The 12,762-nt window shown below is 40.4% G+C and overlaps 1 protein-coding gene across 1 annotated transcript in view; it reads right to left on the bottom strand.

Moving 5' to 3' along the window:
* The window catches only part of LOC132816741 (transmembrane protein 182-like), a 52,284-nt gene extending 44,749 nt beyond the window's left edge, over positions 1 to 7,535 (bottom strand). Inside the window, exon 1 of the mRNA XM_060826650.1 lies at positions 7,229 to 7,535. Within this exon, the coding sequence (XP_060682633.1) occupies positions 7,229 to 7,384 (156 nt within the window). The 5' untranslated portion in view covers positions 7,385 to 7,535. The remainder of the gene's footprint in view (positions 1 to 7,228) is intronic.
* Positions 7,536 to 12,762: the final 5,227 nt, after the last annotated feature.

Below are 12,762 nucleotides of genomic sequence, written 5' to 3'. Positions count from 1 at the left end.
GAGTAACACTGGATTATCAATACTTGTCCAGGGCCACAGCAGCCTCTCAAAGATAATGCAGATGCAAGGGTCACTGGTCTTTCTGCAAATATCTACTGTGTGGTAAGCTGTTCTGTGAACGGTGTGTGGTGAGATAGCAATACACATCAGTGATGCTAAAGAAGCAGGGTCGGTAGTTAATCAATGAGAAGTCCCATTGGACTTCATTGCAAGAATCCCTCCAAAAAAAACTCAATACAGCTAAAGAAAAGTAAGCTTCAAACTAATATGTCTGCCACGGCAATCATGTTTATTGGTTTGGGGAAGCAGACTATTTGGAGCTGGAGAAATATGAGATGGAAAGTTGTGGAAGGGTGACATCTAGCAAAGGGAAGGTCAGTGACAGGCCTGGAAACAACAACTTGATGTTCAGTAATGGGGTCATGGACCACAATTGGGAGGAGCGGGCCAGTATGACAAAGTGTCTAAGACAGATCACACCTATGCAAAGGAAGAGGGTTGTCGTTTTTAGAAGTCAATCAGCTCAGTTCAGGACTTTACTCCAGGTTAGGCCTAGGCCCAACCATCTTCAGCTGCTTTATCAATGATCTTCCATTCATCATAAGATCAAATGTACGGATGTTGCCTGATAATTACACAATGTTCAGCACTATTTGCAACTCATTACTAACTAAAACAATCCACAAACATATTCAGTAATACCAAGATAATATCCAAGTTTGGTTGTTAAGAGATAAGTAATATTCACACCTGACAAGTGCAAGACAATGACAGTCTCCAGTGAAAGAGAACTGACAATCATCCCTTGGCATTCATGTCATTGCCATTGCTGATTCCCTCACTATCAATATCCTGGTGATCACCATTGACTAGAAACTGAACTGTACCAGCATATAGATGCTATGACTATGTGGTCTGCTACAAAGGGGCGGCATGATGGCTCAGTGGTTAGCATTGCTGCCTCACACCATCAGGGACCCGTGCTCGATTCCAGTCTCAGGTGACTGTTTGTATGGACCTTGCACATTCTCTGTGTAGGTTTCCTTTGGGTGCTCCGGTTTCCTCCCATAATCCAAAGATGTGCAGGTCAGGTAAATTGGCCGTGCTACATTGCCCATAGTGTTCAGGGATGTGTAGGTTAGGTCCATTAGTTAGTGGGATGGATGTGGGTGGACTACTTTTTGGAAGGTCGGTTTGGACTTGTTGGGCCGAATGGCCTGTTTCCACTTTGTAGGAATTCTATGAGCAAATCAGTGACTTGGAAATCTAGGTTGACCAACTTACCTTCCCATTTATCCACTGTCTGCGAGGCAAAAGTCAGCAGTGTATTAAATGCTCTCAACTTGCCTTGATTGATGCAGCTCCAACAACATTGAAGAAGCCTGACACCAACCAGGACAAAGCACTCCGCTTGATTGGCAGCTCATTGAGAACCTCCAACATTCAGTCCCTCCACTGCAACAACTCATCAATGCTCTTTAGACAGCACCTTCCAAGCCCTCAACCTCCTCCAACTAGAAGGACCTGGTCACTAAATGTGAAAACCTTCCGAAGTGGAAGTTCTTCTGCATGACGAACACAATTCTGATTTAGAAATACATAGCCATTCTTTCGGTGTCACTAGATTAATATTTTTGCACATCCTTCCCAACAGCATTGTAGGTGTACTTACACCAAATATACTGGAGCAGTTCAAGAAGACCTATGTTCTCTCTGATTTTATTCTTTTCTGAATGGTAGCAACTTCCAAAACTGGAAGTCAATTCTCAAAATAGTGTCAGCATGCTGCTGGGCATGGGTGACCCTCAGAGCAGCCTTGTAGGCGAGGCTGCTGAAGACAAAATGGCATTGTCAGAGATGCTTGAGTTACACTCAGATATAAGAATGGAACAAAGTCAGAGCAGTTCTTGAAAGACAGGTTACAGCTGATGGGAAAGGAAGATGGATGAACCACCATACTAAAGACTACAAAGACCAAAAGAGGAATAGTCATCATAATAACAATTAGAAAGGATGTCTTTCACTGGGACTTTTTCAATGTGCCCAATGTTCCAAGTACATTTATCAGGGGTTTACAGGCAAATCTGTCACCTAATTATCAACACAGAGGCACTTCCACTTGATGTTTTAGATTTAACCGTGTCATTGCTTTGCTCTGTTTGGACACAGTCTGTGAATAACTATATTTTATGCAGTTCCACCAAGGCAATCCAGACAGGGATTATTAGGTTGCTATCAGTTTGAATTCCATTGTGTCTTAACTAATATTTCTTGTCCCTTACCCATACACATCACACAATAACTGGCAAAACAAGTTACATGAAGGCATGCACTATTTTTATCTTAAGGTTTCAAGTCAAGAAGAATGCACAAGTAATTCCATTTTCTACGATGTTGACAACAGCATAGGACTCAAAGGACTGAATTTTACCACAAAGTGACAAAGTGTCTTTTTTTAAAATTTCGTGAAGGGTTTCTCTTTGTGAAGCCAAGTGTGATTTCAAAAACTCATCCCATTACCAATGTACCATGCCCATACGGTGCCTCACTGTACATGCATCTCCTCTTATCATAGGCAGACGGTCTTGCTACTGCGTGGAGCTCCCGGGATTCTTGCGCTGGTGAATATTTTAAATGTACATTGTTGTTCTAAAGCTGCTCTGCAAGGTTCATATGCATTTTCCAGAATATGGTGAATAGAGTAAAGTTGGCACCCAGCTTTACCAACAGGAATCCGGAGGGGCTATTGTAGAGGAGGGCCATTCTCTTTCCGACAGGGCAGAGAGAACAATTCACACCACCAGCCTGTGTCAGTCTGGTTCAAGGTTGGTCTGGATGTGCAGTTTCCATGGTCCAGCTGGAAGAATGCTGGAAGAAAGTCAATAAACATTCCTGCTCCATGAGGATACGTTCCACAACCTTCTCTCTGGTAGCATTAATATACTATATCCCCACACCCACCTCCTATTAAGGCTCTTTGCTGAACTATTTTCCCTGTCACATGCAAATTCTTCCCTCAGCCACTCTCGCCCACCCAATCCGCCCACAATACTGATCAGCTACCCATTCATGTGGGACACCTTACAAGCTTTCCTCCACCTCCACCAGCATTATTGGATTTGCCAGCCACTTTTATCTCACATAATCCCTCCTTTAGTCTCAATCCAAGAGTAAAAAGCCTAAAATAGAGCTGAGAGAGCCTAGAAGGTCTAATATTCAGCGTCTCATGATTCATGGTGATGCTAAAATGTTCATGTCCTGGAAACCGAGTGAAAATGATTGCTGATTGCTGGAGTTTGCACATTCTCTCTGTGTCTCTCCAATGGGTGCTCTGGTTTTCTCCCAGCAACCAAAGATTTGCAGGTTAGGTGGAGTGGCCATGCCCATTGTCTCAGGGATGTGCAGGCTAAGTGGGTTTGTCATGAAAAATACAGGATTACAAGGATAGGGTGCGGACTCGATGGGCTGAATGGCCTGCTTCCACACTGTAGGGACTCTATGAAGGGTAATAATATGAATGATTTTTACAGAGATTATGTACTTGAGCAGAGTTAAGTATATCATGGAGGCATTTATGAATGAGGGTGTTTCCTACAATGAAGTCTAAAATAGATATTTAGAACTTTATTCAATCTCAGAATGGCCCCCTGAGGTTTGCCCATGGAAGATAGGAGCTGAGTTAATAATGAAGGCTGGAAGGACAAAGGAGGAGTAAGTTTCTAAGAGTTATCACTAATTTGGCATATGCTGTAAGGGACCTTGGGTCTGGGGGATTGGTGGGGCGTGGTTGGTTATAAACTGGCATAGGTTTGCATATATGCATGTTGACTAGGTGAAGGGAGGGTGACAAGGGTCTAATGTTTAAAAATCAACTGGGAAAAAGTACTGAGATGGGACCTTTGACCCAGTGTGTTCTGGCGCTTCGGAACCCCTGTAGCTGCCTCCTCTCTGCAACTGGGGTCTGGCAAATCCATCTCTATCTTGATCCACACAGCCATCCTTCAGAACAAATACTTTGATGCACTTTCCCCCAGAAAGCTCTGCGCACTCGTCTTCAGAGTGAAAATCCAGGCCCCATCCCATCCTTGCAATTCAGAAGTGCAGTACAATCATATCTGTGGGCTCAAAATTATTTCCTATGTATTTGGTTAGTGTGCTAACTGGATTTCAGCCAATAGTAAATATTACAAAATCATCCTCAGAAGGACTAAGATTGCTTAGGACCCTACAAAAAGCTGACTTGACTCATTATGCCACTTTTTCTTCTCATTTCACATCACTGGTGATGGCTAGCACAAGGAGACATAGCTTTCAATTGAGGGGTGACATATATAGGACAGATGTTAGAGGTAGGTTCTTTACTCAGAGAGTAATAGAGGCATGGAACAGCCTGCCTGTAACGGTAGTAGATTTGCATTTAAGGGCATTTAAATGGTCATTGGATAAACATACGGATGATAATGTGGAATAGTGTGGGTTAAGTGGGCTTCAGATTGGTTTCACAGGTCAAATCAACATCAAGGGCCGAAGAGCCTGTACTGAGCTGTAACGTTCTCTGTATCAGTCCTGTTAACCAGACAACCTACTCTTTGAAATATTGCTTCAGATATTCCATCAGCCGATAGTCATTAGAGAAGCATGCATTGGAATTATGCATTGGGACCACAGAATCTCCTGATGAAGCTGACTCCTGTAGGAAGTACCTACTAAATTGAATCTTAATTTGCTTAATTTCCCTGTATCTGTCATCCTCCATAAAGAAAAACCCTGTTTAGTCAGAGACCTCTGTGATTTCTAATTCAGTTAAGATTAATTGTTGGCCAGAATAAGTTAGAGGGTTAAAACATTACTCTAACTCCTCGGTAATGATTAAACTGAACCCCGAATCACCACTGAACCGCAAATACACACCTCCTGACCCTTGAAACCCCCAGAGTTGACATCAGCCACCACCCAGACTTGACACAATCCAATTCCCACTCACCAACCTCAATATAAACCAGAGCTGAAAATGTGTTGCTGGAAAAGCGCAGCAGGTCAAGCAGCATCCAAGGAGCAGGAGAATCGGCGTTTCGGGCATGAGCCCTTCTGCTCCTTGGGTGCTGCCTGACCTGCTGCGCTTTTCCAGCAACACACTTTCAGCTCTGATCTCCAGCATCTGCAGTCCTCACTTTCTCCCTCAATACAAACCAATCTTGCTCAACTCAACGTTGCAGCCTCACTCTGCAACCCAAATTCACAACATCCAAAAACAAAACCTCCTCCCACCAGCAGCAGGATAGGTGTCCCCCCAATGCCTACATGGACAATGCCAGAGTATTTATATCTCTCCACTGGCCTCAATACCACACCCGAGCCTCACTACCCCATCAACCACCTGACACCCTGGCAACCTCACCCACAGGACGCCCTTTCCATCTCACCTACCTGATACACCACCCCCTTGCCTATCACCCTGCCTCCTCGGATACCATCAAAGAGCTTTTGGATTTTGAACTGATGAAGTATGGCAACAAGTGTGTTAAAAGTGTGTGTCCTGGCTTGTGGTGCTACTTCCTGTGCTGAGTGCATTTTATACTGCTTTCCTCTAATGGATCTTTTCTGGTCAGGTCAGACTCATAGAACGCATAGGTAAATGGGTAACTTTACTGTTGACCAAATCAGTTTTGAAGGTAATCTAATTTGGAATCTATTCAGAACATAGGGCCATCACCACAGTTTCCAATCCCAAGAGTGTAGTGCAGCAACATTGAATAGTTCTCATCCAGGCAAAGTTCTAAAACTGCTGTGAGTGTCAAACTTTAAATTGTGGGCTGCAGCTTGTTGTAATTTATTTAGCCGGGCAATTGACACTTGAGCAGGCATGGCTGCTTAAAATATTTTGGGGAGTGATTTTCTACAAAACTTTGCATTCTGTTTGAAATGATTTGCAAATTTCACCAGTTAATCAAAGAAACTAAGATTATTCAATCTGGATAAGTCAAATTATGAAATGATAACACCATAGCATTAAAACAAGCGTTCCTACTCAGAAAAGTGAACCTTTTATTTTTCTCCATGCTTAAGCAAACATACAATTCTGCAAGTTTGTTTGATAATCTGAGTGTTATCCATTAACTTGTGTATTTTTCCAACTATTGCAAAAGATGGTACAATTTGACATGGATAGTACATTATAGGTTTTTTTTTGCTTTTACAAATTACACAAAAAATTCTCCTTTGTACCTAAGACGTCAAAATTATAAGCAATTCAACTTGGATCAGAAATCCTTCCCTTAAATAGTCCACTGATTCTTCTTTCATAAGCTTTGGAACTAATGGATAATGTCCATTTATCAAAATGCTCTGCTGTCAGGGGCAATTTATATCCTCGGAATCAATCTGCTTTTTTCTTGTTCCTGGACCGACTCATTTATTAGATATTTTCCCATTTACACTTTGCTTAATTCTCTTCAACATTTTCCAAGTTTCATGGAGATGTTTAATTTCCCTCATTTTTGTCTTCTAACATGTTGTGATTACCACTCCAACCACCTATCTCTTCATTGACTACTTTACAAATTGATTTATTTAGTTTTGTGTTTTGTTCATTGTGAAACATTGTGAAAGATGTAAAACATTGCCTGTTCCTCTTACAAATACTTAATGATTTGCTGACCCTTTCCAGCAGTTTCCCAGTATCATTTGATGGGGCGGGGAATGAGGTCTGTTGTGGAGGAGTTTGGAGCCAGGGATGATGGTCAGGAACTGCAAGATAATTATTTTCAATCATTAACAAACATGTCACGGCAACCAGTGTTTAACATTAAGAGTTTCTCATTCTTTTGAGTTGATGGACAGTGGACAGACCAGGGAACATGATGCAACAGCTGAAGAAAATTAATGACTGGGAAAGCTGTCTCAGCACGAACAACACATTGATCTGAGAATGAAGCACCCAACATTAACTGTGTCTTAGCCATGTCTCTAGGAGACAGTGACGCAATTGGAAACTTGCATTGAATAGCTCTTTCTGTAAAAAAAATTACTTTAGTCGAACAGGATTTACAGCTAAACAACAACAAACTAAGGATTGATTTCCTGCTATGAGTTTTGATTTGTTCAGAGCAAAATAAGAATGAACATTCTGAATGTGAATGTTTAATAAAGAAGGCATTTTGCATTTAACACTTCTTTCTTTTATAAAAAAAAGTGTGAAAGTAGCACAGAGAAATTGCAACTCACTGACCTGTTTGAAATCCACTCCTGTGATATTTTCTGACTGAGTACAAGTCTCGGTAGCAAGCAGCCAGCAATTGGTGCAGAAAGTCAACAGAGAAAAAATAACCCCCAGAGTACCAAGTAACCTGGCGATAACTATAACTTTTGATGTTGAGGTTTTCATGGCTTTCTGAAGAGTTGAAGTAAACAAGTGAGAGTTTCCACTCAGTGTTTGCTCTGTGCGGAACGAGGCTAACTGGATGGATCTTTGCCTAGCCCTGCCTATTTTTAGATCAATAATGATAGTCTGGAGATTGCTGACCTATATGGGGGTTTTGGTGTTCAGCCTATTAATAATTATATCTTTAAAGTGCTGAGTTTATGTTTGACAACTTTAAAGGTTATTTCTGCTTTGGCAAGACTAGGAGGAAAAGCCATGCATCAACTTTGTGCATGAACTCACTGACATTTAGAAATAATGAAAATTGAGGTTGTTATTGTCATCCTCTTTGAGTAATCCGATCCCACTCTCCTACATTGAGATAGAAGCTCTATTCCATCCAATTAGCCTTTTCTCACATTTTCCATGGATAAACATCTTTGTTTGCAACTGGAATTCACTTGATATTGACAGGCCCTATAAACTGCTGCATGTGTTTAAAAACCTGAGACTTCCTATTATCCCCTGTTTTAAATTTAGAAACTCCTATCAGGAAACATTCTGATTCCTGGAGCCCATCACAATATTCTAAGTAGGTAGATCTTGGAAAATACAACGGGCTCAATACTACCTTGCATTTAACTAGGTCACCTGGTGAAAATCTAGGGTCTAAAGTCCATGAGTCCAGGTTGAAATTTGTTAACAGTTAAGCGAGGCAAGGGCTCAACCGAGAACAAGCATAGATCTGTGAAGGTCAATTCATGCTTGACTAACAGATTTGAATTTCTAGAGGAATTCGAGCAAATCTTTTAATGTAAGCATGGTGAATATACTTACATAAATTGGAATTAGTCACAGGGAGGGAGAGAAATTGATGGCAACAGAAACAAAGGTAGGATTTTACATTCTTTCCTTATCCTGACTTCACCCAAGCAGAAGTAGCTGTAGCTTATAGCGTTTCCCATAGCAGACATCTAATTGGTTTGAGAATGGTTTCCTCAAATAATTAGCAATGTTAAAAATAGGAGGAAACATCTATAGAAGCAGGACTTGACTTCAAGGTATGACAACAATAATTTTGTACTGTTACACAAGCTTAAGCTCAGCAAAAGTAGAGACAGAGATCTGGAAACTGCGATGGGATTGACCCATGGTTCTAATGTGAGCCGGGCGATTCTGCTAAAGTGGTAGGGAAATGGCATGTCTTGTTTCCAGAGGATGTTTCAGTGGAAGGTCACCCTGCAAGGTTAAGTAAATTAATCTGGAGGTGCTACAATGTGCCAGCAGCCAGAATACTGCTTCGAGAGCATAGGTACATGGCTACAAGAGTTTTAATGGCCTTCTTTGTTTCGTATGCAAATAACCCACTGGTATGGGGCAGAGAAGTTAACAGTTTCTTACCTTCTATCTCTCTTTTGTCCTTGCAGGAGAAGAGAGCACATAATCCTCATTAAGGGGGTAGCACAGGAGGTGGAGTGTCAAAACTGACCACCCTGTACCCATGGAGAATCTTAACAGGAAAGAATGAACAGATATTGAATTTATAAGGTGAAGAGGTGGGAGAATTCTTCAGATTGGGCAGCATGTCTAAACCTCAGCTGCATTGGAAAACCTCCATTATGGAGAAGCATCTGCTGTCAAAGATATGTTCTACAGGGTCGCTCATGGAGAGACACAGTACAACTGCATTGACAGACCTTCTTCAGAAACCAGACCAACAGAGCCAATAGTTGAACTGATGGAGAATCACAGTTTCACGTAATGCATATTGACAAGAATAACACAGATCAGTGGCTCACTTGAGAAATCTAGACTTGATACCATACATTCCATTAATTTTATGATATTCATTGTAGCAATCCCATCGGAAATAAGGAATCATGAGGGTGAGGGGACTTATATCTGATGTGTTGTTTTCTTATTATTTTTTCAAACTCTCCCAATTAAATATCCTAATATATGAGTTTTTCTATCCAATTCTTATATCATTCCAGTCAACCCATGAATTACAATGGAAATAATACTGAAGTTAAATGAAGTCATTTATTAAAGAGGAAGTAAAATAACCTTCGCGATTTAAATGAAAATAGAATGTCCTTCTTAAACAACCTGGCACTAAAAAGCTTTTTCTTTCTACTCTACTCTTCACAATAAATATGCTTTAATAATACAAAGCCCAAATATTTTAACCCTAAAATGTATGAGTTGATGCACTTTGGAAGAAGTAATAAGATAATTGAGCATTCTGTGAATGGCAGGGTATTAGGATGCTCAGAAAAAAGAGGTCTGGGATGTTTTGCCCATAGATTCCTGAAGGTGGCAGAATCGTCCAACAATCTGGTTCAGATGGCATACTTGACACAACTTCATCAGTTGTGGTATAGATTATAAAAGAAGGGGGATTATGCTGGAGTTGTATAAAAAGCAGCTGTTATCCTTAGTTGAAGGGTTATTTTTGAAAAAGGGCATAATTTTAAACGAAAGCCAAGAGATTTTGAGCAGTTTTAAGGAAAGACATTTGCACCCACAAGGTGATGGGTACCTGGAATGCCTTGCCCAGGAGGGTAGTTGAGGCAAGAAACTTCACAGTCTTTAAAAAGCACTTGCACGAGCCCTTTCATGGTTACAGGCCAAGCGCTGGAATGTCAGACTATTGTAGATTTAGCGTGGTTCAGTGAATGCAATCTCATTGTGTTAAAGGGTGTATTCTACAGTGAATGTTTCTATAATTCTATGTTGTAAGTAAATGATCACACACTGATGAACAATCTGTCTAGCTCAGCCTTGATACTTAGGGATCCAGCCTTAAACAGATCTCTGTGGGAAAGAATTCCCCCAGATTCACTGACCCTCCAAAAGAAGAAATCCCTCCTAATTTCTTTTTTTAAATGGGTGAGCCCTTACACTTGTATGCCCTCTTGTGCTAGGGTCTCCCACAATGGGAAACACCATTTTTACAACTACCCTTTCAAGCCCCCTAAGAATTTTGGATGCTTCAATAAAGGCACCTCTCTCTCTTCTAAACTCCAATGAATACAGCCCAACCTACTCCTGCCCTCCTCATTAGACAGTTCCTCCACACCCTGGATCACCGAGTGAACTTTCTCTGGACTGCCTCCATTGAGAGTCGAGAGTGTAAGGAAAGGCACAGCAGGTCAGGCAGCATCCGAGGAGCAGGAGAATCGACGTTTCAGGCCAGAGCTTTTCATCAGGAATCAGATTCCTAATGAAGGGCTCTGGCCCGAAACATTGGTTTTGCTGCTCCTTGGATGCTGTCTGACCTGCTGTCCTTTTCCAGCACCACACTCTCGACTCTTATCTTAAGCATCTGCAGACCTCAGTTTCTCCTGCCTCCATTGATAGTATATCTTTACTCAGATAAGGAGACCAAATCTGTTCATAGCATTCTATGTTGTTTCACTTATGGATCGTTTAGTTTTAGCAAGACTTCCCTATTTTTACATTTCATTCTCTTTGAAATAAAGGCTGACATCTCATTTGCTTTCCCTATTACCTGCAGAATGTGCATGCTAGGTTTTTACGATTATTGTATAAGAATTCCTAAACCCCTCTAATGCAGATTTATGCAGTATTCATCTTCTTTGGTAAAATGCAGATCCTCTATTTTTCCTACTAAAGGGCATGTCCTCACATTTTACACACTATATTCCATCTGCCAAGATTTTTTCCCAATTACTTAACCTGGCCATACCCTTCATTGTGTCATTCTCACCATTTGTTTTTCCACCTATTTTTGTGTTACTTGCAAACTTAGTGATAGTACGTTCATTTTTCTCATCCAAGTAATTAATATATACTGTAAATAATTTATCCCAGCAATGATCCCAATGGCACTCAGTTATTTACAGTTTGCCATTCGCAGAATGCTCCCATTGTCTCACTCTGTTTTCTGCTCATTAGTTAATCCCCTCACCATGTTAATATACTACCTCAATACCAGGAGCTCTTATCTTATTAAGTAGGCTTACATGTAGTAACTTAACAAATGCCTTCTGAAAATTTAAATATATTAAATCTACTGGTTTCCCTTTATCTATCCTACATGTTATCTCTTCAAAGAATTCTGATGAATTTGTCAAGCCTGATTCCCCTTCATGAAACCACGTTGACTTTACTTGATCGTATTATGTATTTCCAAATTGTCTTCTATTACATCTTTTAAAAGACTCTAACATTTTCCCAACTGGCCTATTGTTGCCCTTTTTTTGTCTATTTCCCTGTTTGAATAAAGGTATTACATTGGTAGTTTTCTAAACCTCTGGGACTTTTCTCAAATCAAAGGATTTTTGGAAGATAACTATCAGTGCTTACATAATCTCTGTGGCTACTTCCTTTAATATCCTAGGATACATCCCCTCAGGTCCAGCGTATCAATTAATGTTAAGCCCCATTAGTTTCCTGTGTACTTTTTCTCTCATGATAGTGTATCTAATATCTTCTCCCCCTTTTGTCCCAAGAAATCTTGAAACATCTACACTGCAACACCATATCATGATGATCTAGACCTTTCACTATTGCATCAATCATTATATGTAGAACTTATGAAATTAGCAACTCATGACACCATGTATACCTCAATGGATGGTGCTGCAGTAGGAATCCTACTCATCTGATAAGTAGCTAATACCTTTGCTATATTTGAATCCACAGCCACACATCAAGATTTCCTTACAAGTCTTAATGGACTTCAACTGTGCTCAAATTCACATTTAAAATGGAATCAAGCGTGCTTCCTATCCTCAATATCCTTGTTGAGAAATTGGCTGGACACTCTCTACTATTGTCTACTACAAACCCACCTTCACTCGTCAGTATACGCATTGTGATCCCTACTGTTCCATTTGCAATAAGATTGGCCTCATTGGCAATCTAATAAATACAGCTATAGTTATTTGTTCACCATACAAACAATGTTGAAATAAAACCATCCTGTCAGATAATGGTTCCTCCATTCATCTATATCTCATGCAAACTATTGCAAGGCCCTCAGGCACTCTTGATCCCAAAATGTGCCCTGTCTACTTCAGATTATAGAAATTGCGGCAGAAACTCAGTCGGTTAGGAAGCATCTGTGGAGAGGAAGCAGAGCTAATGTTTTAAGTCGAGTGAACTCTTCTTCAGAAATACCCTTAAAATTTGAGCAATATTCAAGACTACCTGTTTCACACTGCTGTGACAAAGTAATAACACAAGTGATGTTTGTCATTTATAGATTGTTACTGTCAAGCAAAAAATCTTCTGTCTATAACATGAATAAGTGATGCGATTTATGATTTTCAATTTTCAAGTGTGGTGCTTAATATGTAGATTATACATCCCAAAAACTAGTTGATTATATCAAATATATAGGAATTCAGTTCCACATTAGGGCACTGTGTACT

This window comes from Hemiscyllium ocellatum, chromosome 6 (genome assembly GCF_020745735.1).
Source record: "Hemiscyllium ocellatum isolate sHemOce1 chromosome 6, sHemOce1.pat.X.cur, whole genome shotgun sequence".
Lineage (NCBI taxonomy): Eukaryota > Metazoa > Chordata > Chondrichthyes > Orectolobiformes > Hemiscylliidae > Hemiscyllium > Hemiscyllium ocellatum.
Note: the sequence above shows the minus strand (reverse complement) of the source record. Positions and strands in the feature narration are given on the sequence as shown.